The sequence below is a fragment of the Emydura macquarii genome, unplaced genomic scaffold, assembly GCF_026122565.2.
Source record: "Emydura macquarii macquarii isolate MOO-44397 ecotype Brisbane River unplaced genomic scaffold, CSIRO-AGI_Emac_v2 contig_968, whole genome shotgun sequence".
Classification (NCBI taxonomy): Eukaryota; Metazoa; Chordata; order Testudines; family Chelidae; genus Emydura; species Emydura macquarii.
In genome coordinates this window covers 2,852,106-2,867,622 of record NW_027131105.1, presented here as the reverse complement: position 1 = coordinate 2,867,622, position 15,517 = coordinate 2,852,106, and the positions used below count along the sequence as shown (strand labels likewise).

Sequence of the window (15,517 nt, the reverse complement as noted above, 5' to 3'; positions counted from 1 at the left end):
CAACTAGTGCTTCAACTACCTCATCTGAATGGTCCAAACCTATATCTTACACACCTGCTAAGCAGAGTTAACAAAAAGTATCATGACTATAATTTAACTTATTTCTCTCAATTCTTTTGTGCATTTTTGTGCCCTCAAATTTTACCCATCCAGCTTTTTCTATATATCAGATTGCTGCATATCATGCCTCACATGTCATGGCATGAAACGTCTCATTTGTAAAATGTTTGCCCTGTGAGATTTCATACACCAATACCATGGGGACATCATCATCTGTGTTAGAATAACCATGAAATAATGTTTCATCTCTAGATTCTACAGCATATTAGTAGCAGCCCAGCCATTTGGGCAACATGCATCTCTAGCCTCAACAGACGTGTGGCTGGTGCCCGACTGCCTTCATGTTTAGGTTAAATCATATATCTTAATCACATGTCTGTACAGCAGCTTTCTGTGGTAACAAACCTATGATGCCAATGGTAAACCTGTCTCTTCACATCTAGTTGCTGCCACTTTACAACAAGCATGACTGACATATCACGCTGTTTTGCCAATGTATTATGATTATTGCAAAAACAACGAGAGTCCCATGGCACTTTAAAGACTAACAAATTTAATTTCTGCAGGCATAAACTTTTGTGGGCAGCAACCCACTTCGTCAGATGCACGCGTTTTTGCTGTATACAGACTAACACAGCTACCCCTCTGGAACTTTTCACCATGGAAGGCACTGAATTTAGCTGTATGAAATGGAAATCTACTGTTTTTGCTGTATACAGACCAACAAGGCTACCCCTACAGAGCAACAAGGCTACTTTTCATTATGTTACTCTTTCTTTTCACTGGGTGAAAATGGCTCAATCCAATGGCACATATGTCAAAAGGCAGATGCCCTTAGGACGCTGAATAATGATCCAGGCAGAAGAAATCTAAAATCGGTGGCAATACAATGTACTTCCTGTCAAAGAGAAATTAGGGTAGTTGCCCTTAAGACTAGGACACACCTGTGGATGATATATTTGGTAAATAGGATGAAAAATAAAGTTGGCAGATGTAGGCATTTAAGACAGGCACACTGACCTCAACTTATTACTTTGAGGTTAGCCTCACACAGGAAAGGCCAGAAGACCAGTAGTGATAATGCAGGAAGGAATACATACAAATGGTGCACTTTGTATATGTGATGGGAAAAATACATGGAATAAATCAAACTGTTCCTATTGCTGTTGTAACTAAAAAGCAGAGAAAGTTAAAAAAAAATAAAATTTACGACAATGGCGAAGTCTAAGTAGAAACTTTTGCCAGTAGAGTAATGTTGCTTAGGGGTGTGACTTTACCAGCAAAAAAACGAGTGCAGACATAGTTATTCTGGTATGAGTGCTTTCACTAGTATAGATTATTATGCTCAGGGAACTGGTATAAAGTATCCCAGCACAAGCACTTTTTTGCCAATATAAACTGCATCTACACTAGGAGGATTTGCTTGTAGATCTACCAACAAATCTTTTTAGGATAGACTAGGTTAAGGAAGGAAGTTTAACTACAACTTCACCTTTAAAGAAACACAGGACAAACTAAATGGCTTCTCCTAATCCTCCTTTTTGATCATTTGGGGTATAATCTCAGTCAGTCAATGAACCAGAACCAATACTCATGGCTAATCAGAACCACAATAGACACTAAAGTTCAAATATTTGCTGCTGCAATATTTTGCAAATATCCTCATAGGGAAATGTTTTATATTATTGTCAGCAATATTTTTGTGTTATGTTGCCATATTTCACTTCAGAGTGAGCAGCATTTCAGTGGTGAATGAAGCAATTGCTCTGTGGTAAAAACATTTTTAATACTTTAGTATCATATCAGTTTGAAAAGTACTTACGTTTAGCAAATCCATCCCCTGGATAAATGTATCTATTGTACACATCCATAATATACACCCTATGATCATCCATGAAGTCTCTCTCATGGCCATTCCCCTATAGGAAAATTACACTAGGTTAATCTTAGCAAGCAAACACAGTATTAAACAATCTGTGAGCTTTAAGGAAATTAAGAATACAATGATATGGTGTTTAATGTTTCAGGTACCTTTTCTTATTTATATCCTTGAAGGTTATTCTGATGTGTATTTTTAGTATTGCTAATAACAATACTTGCATTTCTATTTGAGAATCTTACAAATATTACTGAAATCAGCATTACAATACTCATTTGTAGATAAAGAAGTATTTTCATCCCCACTGTGCAGACAGGAAAACTAAGGAACTGAGTGGCCAACTTGCTCAGTGTCACAATGGAAGTCTGTACCCAAGTCAGGAGCCAGGAATAGAAATCAGCTCAAATCCTGTGCTTTTAGCCAGATTATTTCCAGAAGTTTGTCAACTACTGAGGATACGTAAAATGAGACCAGAGTTTCTCTGATAATCAATGAAATGTTGAAAAAGTGAATTAACCTTCAGGAAAGGCTATAAGAGTAAAAGGACAATACAATTTAAGAAGAAACATATTACGTTCTACTTCTACCATTGTAAAGCCAGGAATCTCTATTGAAATATTGGACTTTGGGGTAGGGAGAGGAATGGTAAGGGGAAAATCATATTGTGATCATCATCTCCTTTTTCCACATTCTTGAATTCCAATATGATTTCAGTGATTGTCACTTGCACTCCTATCTATCATATAATATAAAACAATCTCTAATTAGTGATACAGTATGCTAAAATTATGTCAGAGTTGATGTAAGGAGCAAAAGCAAGATAGTAATCGGAATGATTTGATTAAAAAATATAGGAGTAAGTCCATAAAAATACAATTTTCAGTATTTTTGTTGTGCAATTTAATGTTAACTTAATAAAACTCTCTGGACAGTTTAAAAAATCTGAGGAAAAGCTGTAACTCTGATGTGGTTCCCAGTCCTGGAGACATCCAAGAGGAGAAAAGGCATTACAAAGCTAAAACTGGCTAGTACATGTGAAAGGGTGATGGGGAGTACACAAATGCCCCACTGAATATTTTTGGGCCACTGATATGACCTGTTAGAGGTGACTGAGCATGATTTACTCCACTACTTCAATACTCCCAGGCCCAAAGAATAGGGTACTACAAAGGTGAGGAACTAAAGACAGGAAAGTGCTGGAATGAGCCGTGTTCCTAAGGCTGATGGACTCAGTAGGTGCCCTGAGATCTACGGAACTTCCTCATAACACTGGCATAACTGCACAGTTAGAGGGCTCCTGTCCAGTCTGCTACCTCACATACTCCTTCCCCTAGAGAAAGGGAAACACTGTAGGAGGGGGTGATTTAGTCTATGATCTACAGATCACAGGCACAACAGCTATAAGGTCAGAGATTTTTTGGGAAGCATTTTAATGAGAAGCCTTGACTCCCTTTGAAAGATCCCATCAGAAATACAAAGTAACTACATTACATAATCTGTGGCCTTGTTTCATGGACAATTTTGGCATGGAGATAAGAGACATGATGGAAGATAACATATTCTTATAGATCAATATATTCCATCATAGCAATGAAGCTTCCTCAAAAGTGGATTAACACCCCATTAAAATACTGTATACATTTCTGATTAAAAGCAGTTTTAGTACACTAGCAGCTTTTCTAAAATAAATAACTTTTTATTGCTGAATAGTAAAAGTAATCAGCCTACAATACGGACTAATCAGGTTTGTAAAACAAATCCACAAAAAAACCCAACAAAAACATTTTTAGCCCTTTCTTAGGATTTTGTTGAAAATCCTACTACCAGCAATCAGATCAGCTCGCAGTACACATAGTAAATCATTCCACACACACACACACACACACACACACACACACACACACACACACACACACACACACACACACACACACACACACTACTCCATTAGCCTGAAGTCAGTCTTCCCATTACAAGCAGCGAAGGTCAAACGTATCTCCTGTAAAAGTTTGCTGCAATGATTATCCATGCTGAACTAATTATAATTCTGTTTAAGTCTCCTGTTTCTTACTGGATGCTGAGCCATTCTCAAAGATTGTTACGCTGCAGCACTGTATGTAGACCAGAAAATATTTTTGCATTCTAGCCACATGATGGAGCTACAACTCAGCTTAAATTTACAACAGTGAACATTTTATTAAGGTGCTTTATTTTCACAGACAAGGAGCATAAAATATAATCAAACACCAGGGTTGTGCTGAGTAATTAATAATCAAACACAGTAATTGATTATCCCAGGATTTTCTATAGTCAGTTATACAGACCACAGCTGTCTTAATTTTTACTGACTAGATCTCTGAGGAGGAGGTAAATTACTGGTAGTAGATGGCACCGTTTTATTAAGGAATCTTTCTAAAAAGTATATTAATTACCTCTGGAGGATTACACTGGCTGCTGACTGATAGAGTTTCCAATATGTCTGGTTTTCTCCATCTATCCTTTTTTTTTTTTTGGCCACATTTGTGTCCTTAGTTTCATTCACAGTTTACAGCATAGTATAGTATAGTATAGTATTAGTATTTTTAGATTATGTTGAATTCCAGCGTGAGGCTGTGGCTTGTAGAGTCCCTGGATTGGGCCTTGGAGTCGAGGGTGGGACCGGGCCCCTGCACCCCCTACCGACCATTCACTGGAGGGGCAAGAGCCCCAGCGAAGAGGCAATGGCCTGTGAGAACCAGAGACAGGACCGGGAGCCAGCAGGGAGTCGACATGTTAGAGCGGCTGCATAACCCTCACCCACCACTAGAGGGTGGAAGAAACACTAAGAGGTGAAGCAATTCCCTGACCTGTAGAGGAAGAGCTTTGTCACACTACCTTACTTTTGAAAGTCCATCACCAAAACCTTCTCAGACGCATGCATATATTTGTATCTTTTCTCCAATGCACAGCTCAATGTACAAGTTCTTGATACAATTCTTTTAGCTTGCTGAACAGCCAATACAAACACTCTGAAGTGACTTACAGCAGAAAGTTTCTGACAGTGCTAATGGTGGCTACAAATCTTTAGCATAAGCACAGTTTAAAGGAATGGCCTATAGCCAAAAGGAGCCTACTGGGTTTATATTTACAGAATGCACCTAAATAGTCTCTGGTGTATTTACATATTTACACAAACAAAATTCACAATGTTAATCTATGTCCACCAAAAATAGCCTTCTTTAACTTGAGTTAAACATTTATCACGCACAACCTTCTGGGAAAAGCTTAAAAAAAAATTAGCCCTATGCTGTTCCCTAAAGATCAGATCATTCTTGTTGGACAAAATGGGTGAAGTGAATTCCAGAGTCAAGAACTCTCCACTCAGTCCACTGAGCCTCAAAACATTCAAATGTTAGGACTATTAGCAAAGACAACACAGCTAATTGGAGCTGTCAAGATAGTTGTTCTCCCAGGCATCTACAGTAAAAGACATTACCTCACTCACCTTGTCTCTCATATCCTGGGACCAACACAGCTACAACAATGAATTTATCAAATGTATACAGAAATGCACCAGGAAATGAACTGATAGCCCCTGCAGACTTCTAAGACTAGATATCATATGTTCCTCTTAATAGCTCCACTTAATAATAACTATAATAAACCAACTGTAATAAAGCCTAGGAAGGAGATGGGTTTCAGAGGCTGAGCTCCAGCCTGAAATGCAACTTCAAAGTGCTGTCTACACAGCTATTTTTAGAGCCCCACAAGCGTGAGTCCCTCAACCTGGACTGGAAGGCTGCTAACGTGGGCTGTGGAGACATACCCTGAGATGTCCTTCCCAAATATGGTAATAAGCAGGTTCAGATAGAATATAAATTTACAGTGCTTAGAAATGTTTCAAGCAGCTAGAATAAAGCAGGATCTCTGTGCTTTTTGTTTTTAAGTCTGAAACAATAATAAAAAGAGTTTAGCCATGCTGTGCATTCCTTAACCTGGTCAGCTTTTCTTTAGTTTACTGAATGAGAAATTTCTACCAGTGGAAAAAAGTCTCCAGAGCACATGCTTTGAAGAGAACTAAGGATACCTTCATTCAGGGGCTCGCTGTCAGGGATCGGAAGTACACTAGAAGGATTCCCCTTGCCAAAGAATAAAAAATGTTACTGAGATCATTATAGCAAGCTGGGTCAGAAGCTGCAAAATGTAGCAAGGAAGGGTTCATTTTTTGGCACTTCAACCACAAAAGAAAAAAACCCTAAGTATCTCAGGTGAAAAAGCATAAAGATTTCCTGAAGACTAAATGGATTATTAAAATCCTGGTATCCTGACTAGCTTTAGTTGAGATTTCCCTTTCTTTTAGGTATTTCTAATGCATCCATCACTGTAGTTATCTAGGAGCTGATCTGAATAAAATTTAATTAAAAATGGTTACAAACAAGCCAGAGTATTCCCATATTCCTGACACACATATGCCTGCCAAAGATCTTACCAAGGGACATCATTCAGGAAGAACATCCTGGTATAGAATCATAGAGTTGGAAGGGACCTCAGGAGGTCATCTAGTCCAACCCCCTGCTCAAAGCAGGACTAACCTCAGCTAAATAATCCCAGCCAGGGCTTTGTCAAGCCTCATCTTAAAAACCTCTAAAGATGGAGATTCCACCACCTCCCTAGGTAACCTATTCCAGTGCTTCACCACCCTCCTAGTGAAAACCTTTTTCCTAATGTCCAACCTAGACCTCCCCCACTGCAACTTGAGACCGTTGCTCCTTGTTCTGTCATCTGCCACCACTGAGAACAGCCTAGCTCCATCCTCCCTGGAACCCCCTTTCAGGTAGTTAAGGGCTGCTATCAAATCCCTCTTCATTCTTCTTTTCTGCAGACTAAACAAGCCTAGTTCCCTCAGCCTTTCCTCATAAGTCTTGTGCTCCAGCCCCCTAATCATTTTTGTTGCCCTCCGCTGGACTCTCTCCAACTTGTCCACATCCTTTTTGTAGTGGGGGGCCCAAAACTGGACACAATACTCCAAATGCAGCCTCACCAATGCCGAATACAGGGGAATAATCACTTCCTGCGATCTGGTGGCAATGCTCCTACTAATGCAGCCCAATATGCTATTAGCCTTCTTGGCAACCAGGGCACACTGCTGACTCGTATCCAGCTTCTTATCCACTGTAACCCCCAGGTCCTTTTCTGCAGAACTGTTGCCTAGCTCATCGGTCCCCAGTTTGTAGCTGTGCATGGGATTCTTCCATCCTAAGTGCAGGACTCTGCACTTGTCCTTGTTGAACCTCATCAGATTTCTTTTGGCCCAATCCTCCAGTTTGTTTAGGTCCTTCTGTATCCTATCCCTACCTTCCATGGTATCTATCACTCCCCCTAGCTTAGCGTCATCTGCAAACTTGCTGAGGGTGCAATCTACCCCATCCTCCAGATCATTAATGAAGATGTTGAACAAAACCGGCCCCAGGACTGACCCCTGGGGCACTCCGCTTGTAACGGCTGCCAGCTAGACATGGAGCCATTGATCACTACTCGTTGAGGCCTATGCTCTAGCCAGTTCTCTATCTATTTTATAGGTATCAAGACAATCTGTGCAGTGTTCAAGTAGGTTTTCAGGCAGGTTAGTGAGCATACATCAAAAAGGTTTACATTCTTTGTGAAGCTTTCATCTATGCAAAGATACTTGCAATTTTTTGCTCCAAGGGTAACTGTTTTGAGACTTACTACATCTCAGCACAGATTGTACATGTAACCATGTACTTCATGAAAGCCACTGTAGTCATATATACCCTAAGACATTTCAAAAAAACAAAATTTTACCTATGAACATTTTAATTTTAGGGGCTTTCATTAAAGACTGTCACTAGAACCAAATCATTATCTGGAACTAGGTAGTCAACAAAATGCTGTAAGCACTTTCACAAAAAGAACAAGAAGCCCTTTTCTTCTTGCAGTGCCATCTGCATAAGGCAGGAAAACATACAGATCTAACAAATTTTCTCCACATGATGAGGGATGATCCATGCTGATTCTTCTTGAAAAGAATTACAGTGAAATATTTTTGGTCCTGGTGACTTATTACTGTAATTTATCAATTTGTTCTAAAATGTTTTCTAATGACACCTCAATTTGGGATAGTTCCTAAGATTTGTCACCTAAAAAGAATGGCTCAGGTTTGGAAATCTCCCTCCCATCCTCAGCTGTGAAGGAAATTGCTGTGTTCCCAGTGGTTGTGTAACAGGCTTTCTGCTTCTGATGTACTTAATTTTTTTCGCTGTTACTTTGAGTCTTTGGCTAGCTGTTCTTCACATTCTTTTTCGGCCTTCCTAATTATATTTTTACATTTCACTTGCCAGAGCTTATGCTCCATTCTATTTTTCTCAAAAGGATTTAACTTCCACTTTTCAAAGGACGCGTTTTGCCTCTAACTGCTTCTTTTACTTTGTTGTTTAGCCACCGTGGCACTTTTTTGGTCCTCTTACTATGTTTTTAATTTGAGGTATACATTTAAATTGAACCTCTATTATGAATATAATTAATTAATATAATTAAGCTTACAAAAGCTTAAAAATAATCATCTTTCCTATGCAGGACATTAGACCTCAATTCAGCAAAGCATTTGAGCAGGTGTTTTAAGTTCAATTGCAGTCAAGGACCTTAAGCACATATTCAAGTGTTTTACTGTCTAGGGATGGACTGCTGAATTGGGCCTCAATGAGCATGGATCCACTCCTTAGTTTATCTGAAATAATTCTTCCAGAAAAATTCTGTTTAAAATAAAATACAACTGATTTGCAGTGAAAGTTGCATTTAAGTTACCATATGCAGGGAAAGTAACAGAGCTAAGTGTTGCCAACTTTCTCATGATTTTATTGAAAGTCTTGTGATATCTGGTATTTTTCTTAAAACCCACCTGGAATTGAGTAGCTAGATCAGAATTTCAACTTCCAATAACAACAACAACAATAATAAACAAATACATTTATCTGTGGTCATGGAGAAAAGTTTGAAAATGTGGACTCAATACACTCTAAAGACTCAGAAACCGGAAGACAAATAAAATGAACCCAAAATGTAACAGTATTTTTAAAACTGAAAGATTTTAAAGCCAGTCTAATGATATTTTGAGGCCTGACTCATGCTTTTAAAATTCCTGGCATTGGCAACACTGGTTATAATTTTCTGAATCCTATTCACTCTACAAATCAACTCTCTGGTTTCCCAGTCCTAAGGTTTAGCATGTACTGCTAAACTCATCCTCCAAAGCCAAATCCTGAGTTAATCAATACTTGTGGTCTGAAGAAAGCTGATCTGTTGGTGGCTGTAGCAGGGCACTTAACTTGGGCAGCAACAAAAAGAACCCCCTAATCAGGACCTTAACTCAGTGTGGCTCAAAATGATTTCTTCCTGAAGCTTTAATTACATGCACTGTGATACAAGAAAGGTAAACAACACATAAAGCTTGAGGAGCAAAGAGGAAAAACCAAACAAACCTTATAAGCTAATCATAGGGGAGAAAATTTAGGTAAACAAATTTTCAGAACTAGATTGAGAAGGATTAAAAATAGTGTATACAGGAAGGCAGAAAGATAAAACTATCTATAAACCTGACTGATTTCATTGCTAAATATAATCTAGAGAAGATACACAGTAATCAGCACTGAAGGAATCATCAACCAAACCTGAATATCAATGGAACTTTGTCAGAAAGCAGCATCCTATTGATTAGCAGATAAATTAATAGGTAAGAGCAGGCTCTCCAATAACTTATTAAATAATTGTGAATATATTTATTCTATCAGTGTACTAAGAAAATATTTACGTAATTATGTAATATCAATTTAAGAAATATCAGGTCAGGTAATTAAATGTGTTATAATGGGGTGCTTTATGCTTATTATGTTATACATTTATTTCCCAAGTCCTTTCAATTAAGATTACCTTTGCATTCTGTAACTTACATTTTCACCATAATACTGTTGTTAGAAAAATGGTATTTTTGAGTATTTCTGCTTTTTGGGAAAGCTTTATTTTATTTTATTTTGAACAGCATCAACCATGTGAATCACTCACCTGATGAGCATCCAGATCTATAATAGCGGCCTTAGACACTCCTTCTACTCTTTCAAATAAAAACTGGAATCATATGTAAGTACAGAGGAAAGAGAAAAAAAAACAACAGTCAGGAAAGCAGATGAGGGATTAGAATGGAAGCTTGACACTTTCATGGTATACTTCATTTTTAACTGAATGTAGTGTATATATTTCTTATTTGCCAAAAATTAAGAGCTAGATAATTTTGAAACTCTGTTATAGAAACATAACAATATGTGAAGGAATAATTACAGAAAATACAGTTAGGCTTTTTTACAGTTAGAAAGCTTCAGAAGCTTTATGGACCCAATACACAATAAGAATCATGTGTTTGCATAACATTATATACATGAACTACATTTATAGGTCAGCTTTCAGATTTAAATCTTATAACTCAAAAAAAACAAAAACAAAAAAACAAGTTCCAACTGCTTGTATTTAGAGCTGTAAGAGGTGATGCAGGTTATCACATCATCAATGGCTTACATTTCTAAAGGATTGTGTAGGAAAAATATATTATGTGGTTTGTGATAATGACAGACTGAATTAATATAAAAATCATCTCTCTCAAAAAATGTTGGAGAATGTTGTAATAAGAATCAAACTATACTTTATAAAAAGTTACTTTATGAACTAGTAGTAGAATTTATTAATTGCTATTCCATATGGCTGAGAAAGCATATAATGTTTTTCAAAAATTCTTTTAGTTGTAACAGTAACAATTCACTATTGTTAACTAATGGATGGTAAAAAAATATCTTTAGCACTTGTACAAGCTATGGAAAAGTTACAGTCCCTAATTTGCACTGTAAAGGTTGGGAGTCGCCGTACAGATTTTTGTGAACCAAATATACAAAAAAAAATTAGGGTACTGCATCATATAGTGTACAGTATTCATTTATATCTTAACATTTTAATTATTTCTGGTAGTACTTTACTGTATACTATCACACGTACTGAGATACACTTTGTTAGAGTAATTAAGTCTTAGTAACAAGAGGCCTTATTTCAGTTTCTACACATGCATATTTGTTTATAGAATATAAAATACTAAATATAATCAAACATTTCAAACTCTACTCCTTCTCTTGAAAGGTTATTTTCAAAGACTTCACACTTGTATCTAGGAAGACAAAAGGCATTAAAGGCAAGATCCTGTAACTGGATCAATGAGGGAGGATACCTATGTCCACACAGACTTCGGCAGAAATCAGTGGAGCCCCATGTGGGTGCCAGGTTCACCAACTTTAGAATCAGGACAGTTCCCACTGAAGATTTTAGGACAATTAATCTATGGTACCTTTAAAAGTTTTTTTTGTTTTGTTTTTTTTTTTAAAGAAAAAATTGTAACAAAACTGTATTGGGTCATATTTACCTGCAGTAATCTGATTCTGCGGCCCTTCTCCGCACAATTATCGTCCACATCAATGACAGTTATACATGCATAAATGCTGCAACATCAAGCCTTATACTACTTTAATACTGATCCCTGTCTACAGACTGTTTTGTTTACTCCTGTTAATTAAGATGTAAGTTAGACTACTGATTTCACAAACTTAGGTTAATACTTTTTTTCATTTGTAGATAGAGAAAATTATTTTTTTAAATGTCCTACCTTAATAGCCAGTGTGATGTCAGCATATGCACAAAAGCCTCCACCTTTATCACTTGAACAGTGATGGAAGCCACCACCTGAATGTAAAAATGTAACTTTAAAGAAATAGCAGGCTAAAAAGCTAGGTACTGTGGAAAACATTGTCACTGCAAATGTGAGGTCAGTGTTTGTTTACTTAAGCAATGACCACCGTTTTTTTAATTGAACAAAGCATCTAGAACCCCTAACCCATTTTCCTTATAGCATATCACATCCAATGTGACCTCTTCATGTTCTATATATTTGGTCTATCAGGTCCCAAGATGAAGGAGCAGTCTGTGTCCCAGTCTGAAGGGATCTGACCCAGAATCTGGAATCTTGCAACCATATGAAGAACGAGGCTCAAATGAGATGTGTGTAGCACCCTACAATTATACACTACACTAGAACCCATGCCTTTGTAGTAAGGCTCTTTGCATTCATGGCCCAACCACTCTTAGCCATGTGCTCTGGTTTACAGTAAAACAGGAGGCCAATTCAGCTCATCAAAGTACCAAGTGTAAACCCACTCGAGGCAGCAACCGTGCAACAGGCATGCTCGAGTACTATCTTCCTCTACTACAGTAATATTCTAATGCATTATCTAGGGGGAAAATGAAACCCCCCACAATGTACCCAATTCACTTGTGGGAGGGGTGGGATGGGTAAGTCCTTCTCAATCTTAAAGTCAGGGATCAGCAACAGCTCAAAACAAGAACTGTCACTGACTATCAGTCAGTACAGCCCATTAAAATGTAGCATAGATGCAAAATACTTTGAATCAACACTAAGATCAAGAATGGATTTTAAGGGTTACTCTTTAAAAATGTATATACCAAACATTCACTATATAGCATTAATTATTTTTAATCACAAATACAATGCATTTTTCTTATATAAAAATCCATAATACTTTACTGATAAACCAGCCACATATATATCTGACCCATACAACTGACAAACATAATTCCGCTTTAATTTCCACAAAGTATGTCTGTCTTGTAAATTCTGGATGTTTACTAAGTAGAAGATTACACTAAGAAACAATAGAAAGATATGCCCAGAAGAATGAAAGAGGTAATATTTTATATTTGCACATAACAAATTTATTTTCTCTCTCTCTCTGGGGGTACGAACTTTTTCAGATTTTTCTTTTTAAGACATGATGGCTGCACAGATGCTCACTATGTGGGAGTTACCGTCTTTAGAAATATCACTCAAATATATGAAAAGGGTGGGAAAAATCCAACTTCAGTGACCTCTATGAAATCCAAAAGCAAATTATAATCGACTATTCCTTCTACAGTCATTGTCCTTCCTCCTTTTGCTCTATTATGGGAAAGGAACGGAAAGGGGGCCAGATTTATTCCCACTATACCTTTTATAATTTATTATTACTACAATTAAGTCTCTTTTTAAATGAAGTAATCTCAGTCATTCCAATTGACCTACTGGAAAACACCAAATAAATGGCTGAAAATACAACAAATTGAAACATACTATAACTAAGCTCTCACTACAAAATTAAATGTTTCAAAGATTTCTGAGGCTGGGAGGGACCAAAGATTCTTTGATTAAAGAAATGGATAATTTGACATCAGTGTAGTGCATCTCTTTCCGGAGGGCTCTTTTTTCTTCTGTGACAGAATTACTGCATATGTATTTAGCAAAATAATGTAGTTAGGTGCCACTGCTATTTATTTACTTCATGATCAGATTTGCATGCAAATGTGCTGCTGATAATTGATGGTAAGCAATGTAATATATGTGTGCATACAAACATATTGCACTTTTCAAACAATTAAATTTTATTCTTTCACATTTTTGGTTCACCATATTAATATTTCAGTTTTGCAGTGAAACAAAAATGGACACTGACAAAACAGAACAATGCCGTCTTGCAGGTAAGTTAAATGCAGTATGGTCTCTGGGGTTTTTTGAGACGCTGAAGGGAAACTGCATTGCAGCAAGTTATGGAAATAAAAGAACTTCGAATCCTGCTGCAGTCAGAACAAATTTCTCAACAATTCTAATATAGCTTCATTTAAGTGTGTATTAAATGGCATTACTTTATCGGACGGACTTTCCCACTGACTCAGCGGCGAATTCACACACTGCTGTCAAGGCCCTGGGCTAGCACACAGTGAAGTAGGGATGGCCTGGGTCCCCCTACCATGGCCACCACCCACCTCTAGGTGGCGGCCCATGACCCTATGGACTCCGGTCACTAGGTCTTACTGCCCTGCAAATCATGGCCACCCTGTTGACTCCAGCCACTTGGCCTCATTGCCCAGCAAATCAGGGCCATCCTATCAAATCTGGCCATTAGGTTTTACTGCCCTGTGAATCAGGGCCATCTTCTTGACTTTGGCTACAGGACCTTAGCACCCTGTGGATCAGGGCAACCCTGTCGACGTTAGACTAGGGGTCTCACGATCTCAAGGCAGCATACAGCTCAGAGGACGGGGTGCACTCACCCTGCACTGGACAGGGACCCCCCAACCCTGTCACAGTGAGTAAAAGGAATTTTCTTACAGCCCAGTTAGATTCCTTCAAGAAACCTGTGTTCTCCAAACAATGAGATGGGAAGGAACATTAAGGTAAAGTAGAAACTCAGAATTTATTCCTCAAGAGTTTTAAGTTTTAAATGTTTATCCACTTTATTTTTGTCTTCTTCTGAAGCATTCTGTACTGGCTACTGCTGGAGACAGGATGCCAAACTGGACTCCATCAGTGGTCGCTCTGTTCCTCTAAAATTAGGCAGATGCTGTAAATTAGTTGTTCAACAAGGGTACAGTGATAATGCTAACCTGGTTTTTCAGAAGTGTCCTACTGTACTGCCACTATCAGTTTGGCAAGTATGGATATAAACTGTGTCCACAATGATTATCATTACATATAGAATGAGGAACAGAACACTGGAAACAAATAACATTTTCTTATTCATAGAATCTGTGCCCATAATTAAGACCCTCTAGTTTCCCAGCAAGTATTTCATCAACAATTTCATGTCCTCACAAAAATACTATATCTTTTAAACCTTAAGTAATTAACAACAAATCAATTGTAAAATTTCTAGTAACATTTTATCTGAACATATCTTTTTTAAAATCACTGTCATCCTTGTCTGCAAACAAGGGATGAAATTCACCAATGTGCAGAGGGCCACCACATTTTTTGCCTAGATTGCCTATGAATGACTTAAGTCTTTATCTATCTATCTTAGGTAATTATATGTCCCCCATTACTTTAGTATCTGAATGCCTTCCAGTCTTCAATAAAGTTAACCCCGCACAAAACCCCCATGAGCTAGGAAAATGCTATTATCTCCATTTTGTAGAGAAGAAACTGACACAGAGAAACTAAGTGCCCAAGGTCTCACACAATGTCATCAGTGGACCAAGGTCTTCTATGTACCCAAAGAGCGCTAAAACTACTGGACCATCCTTCTTCTCCAAAATAGGAACTTAAGAGGTGCACAAATCTTGTGCAGATCCTGGAGTGAATTTCACACTAGATATTTATTTAATAAGAAACTGTAAAGCTTCCACGCTGCACTTAACACAGGATAAGGATGACAGTGAACTACATAAAACCAAATTCAAGGTAATTAGAGATTTGATTACTATATGGCATTTGAAAAATTATTCTGGCAATAAATATGGATGTTCTTTAGCTTTTGAATTGTGTTATGATTTCAGGTGATAATAATGTATAAATAAACATACTATATTTCATTGTATGTTGCCACTGAGGCGGTATTTGATGTTACATGTCTGATTTTTAAAAATTTAATTTAATGAAAATTGTAAAACTTATTGCAATAAATCATGTGATTTTTCTTCCAAATCCTATTTTTTCCTCCATAA

General features: G+C 37.5%; 1 protein-coding gene across 4 annotated transcripts in view; it reads right to left on the bottom strand.

Annotated features, from left to right (window-relative positions):
- Nucleotides 1-15,517, bottom strand: part of HDAC11 (histone deacetylase 11) — a 106,637-nt gene that overhangs the window by 28,220 nt on the left and 62,900 nt on the right. For all 4 annotated transcript variants that reach the window (XM_067543800.1, XM_067543802.1, XM_067543799.1 and 1 more), the window contains 3 exons: nt 11,631-11,707; nt 9,995-10,057; nt 1,883-1,979 (listed from right to left, as the gene is read on the bottom strand). In XM_067543800.1, the coding sequence (XP_067399901.1) occupies nt 1,883-1,979; nt 9,995-10,057; nt 11,631-11,707 (237 nt within the window). The remainder of the gene's footprint in view (nt 1-1,882; nt 1,980-9,994; nt 10,058-11,630; nt 11,708-15,517) is intronic.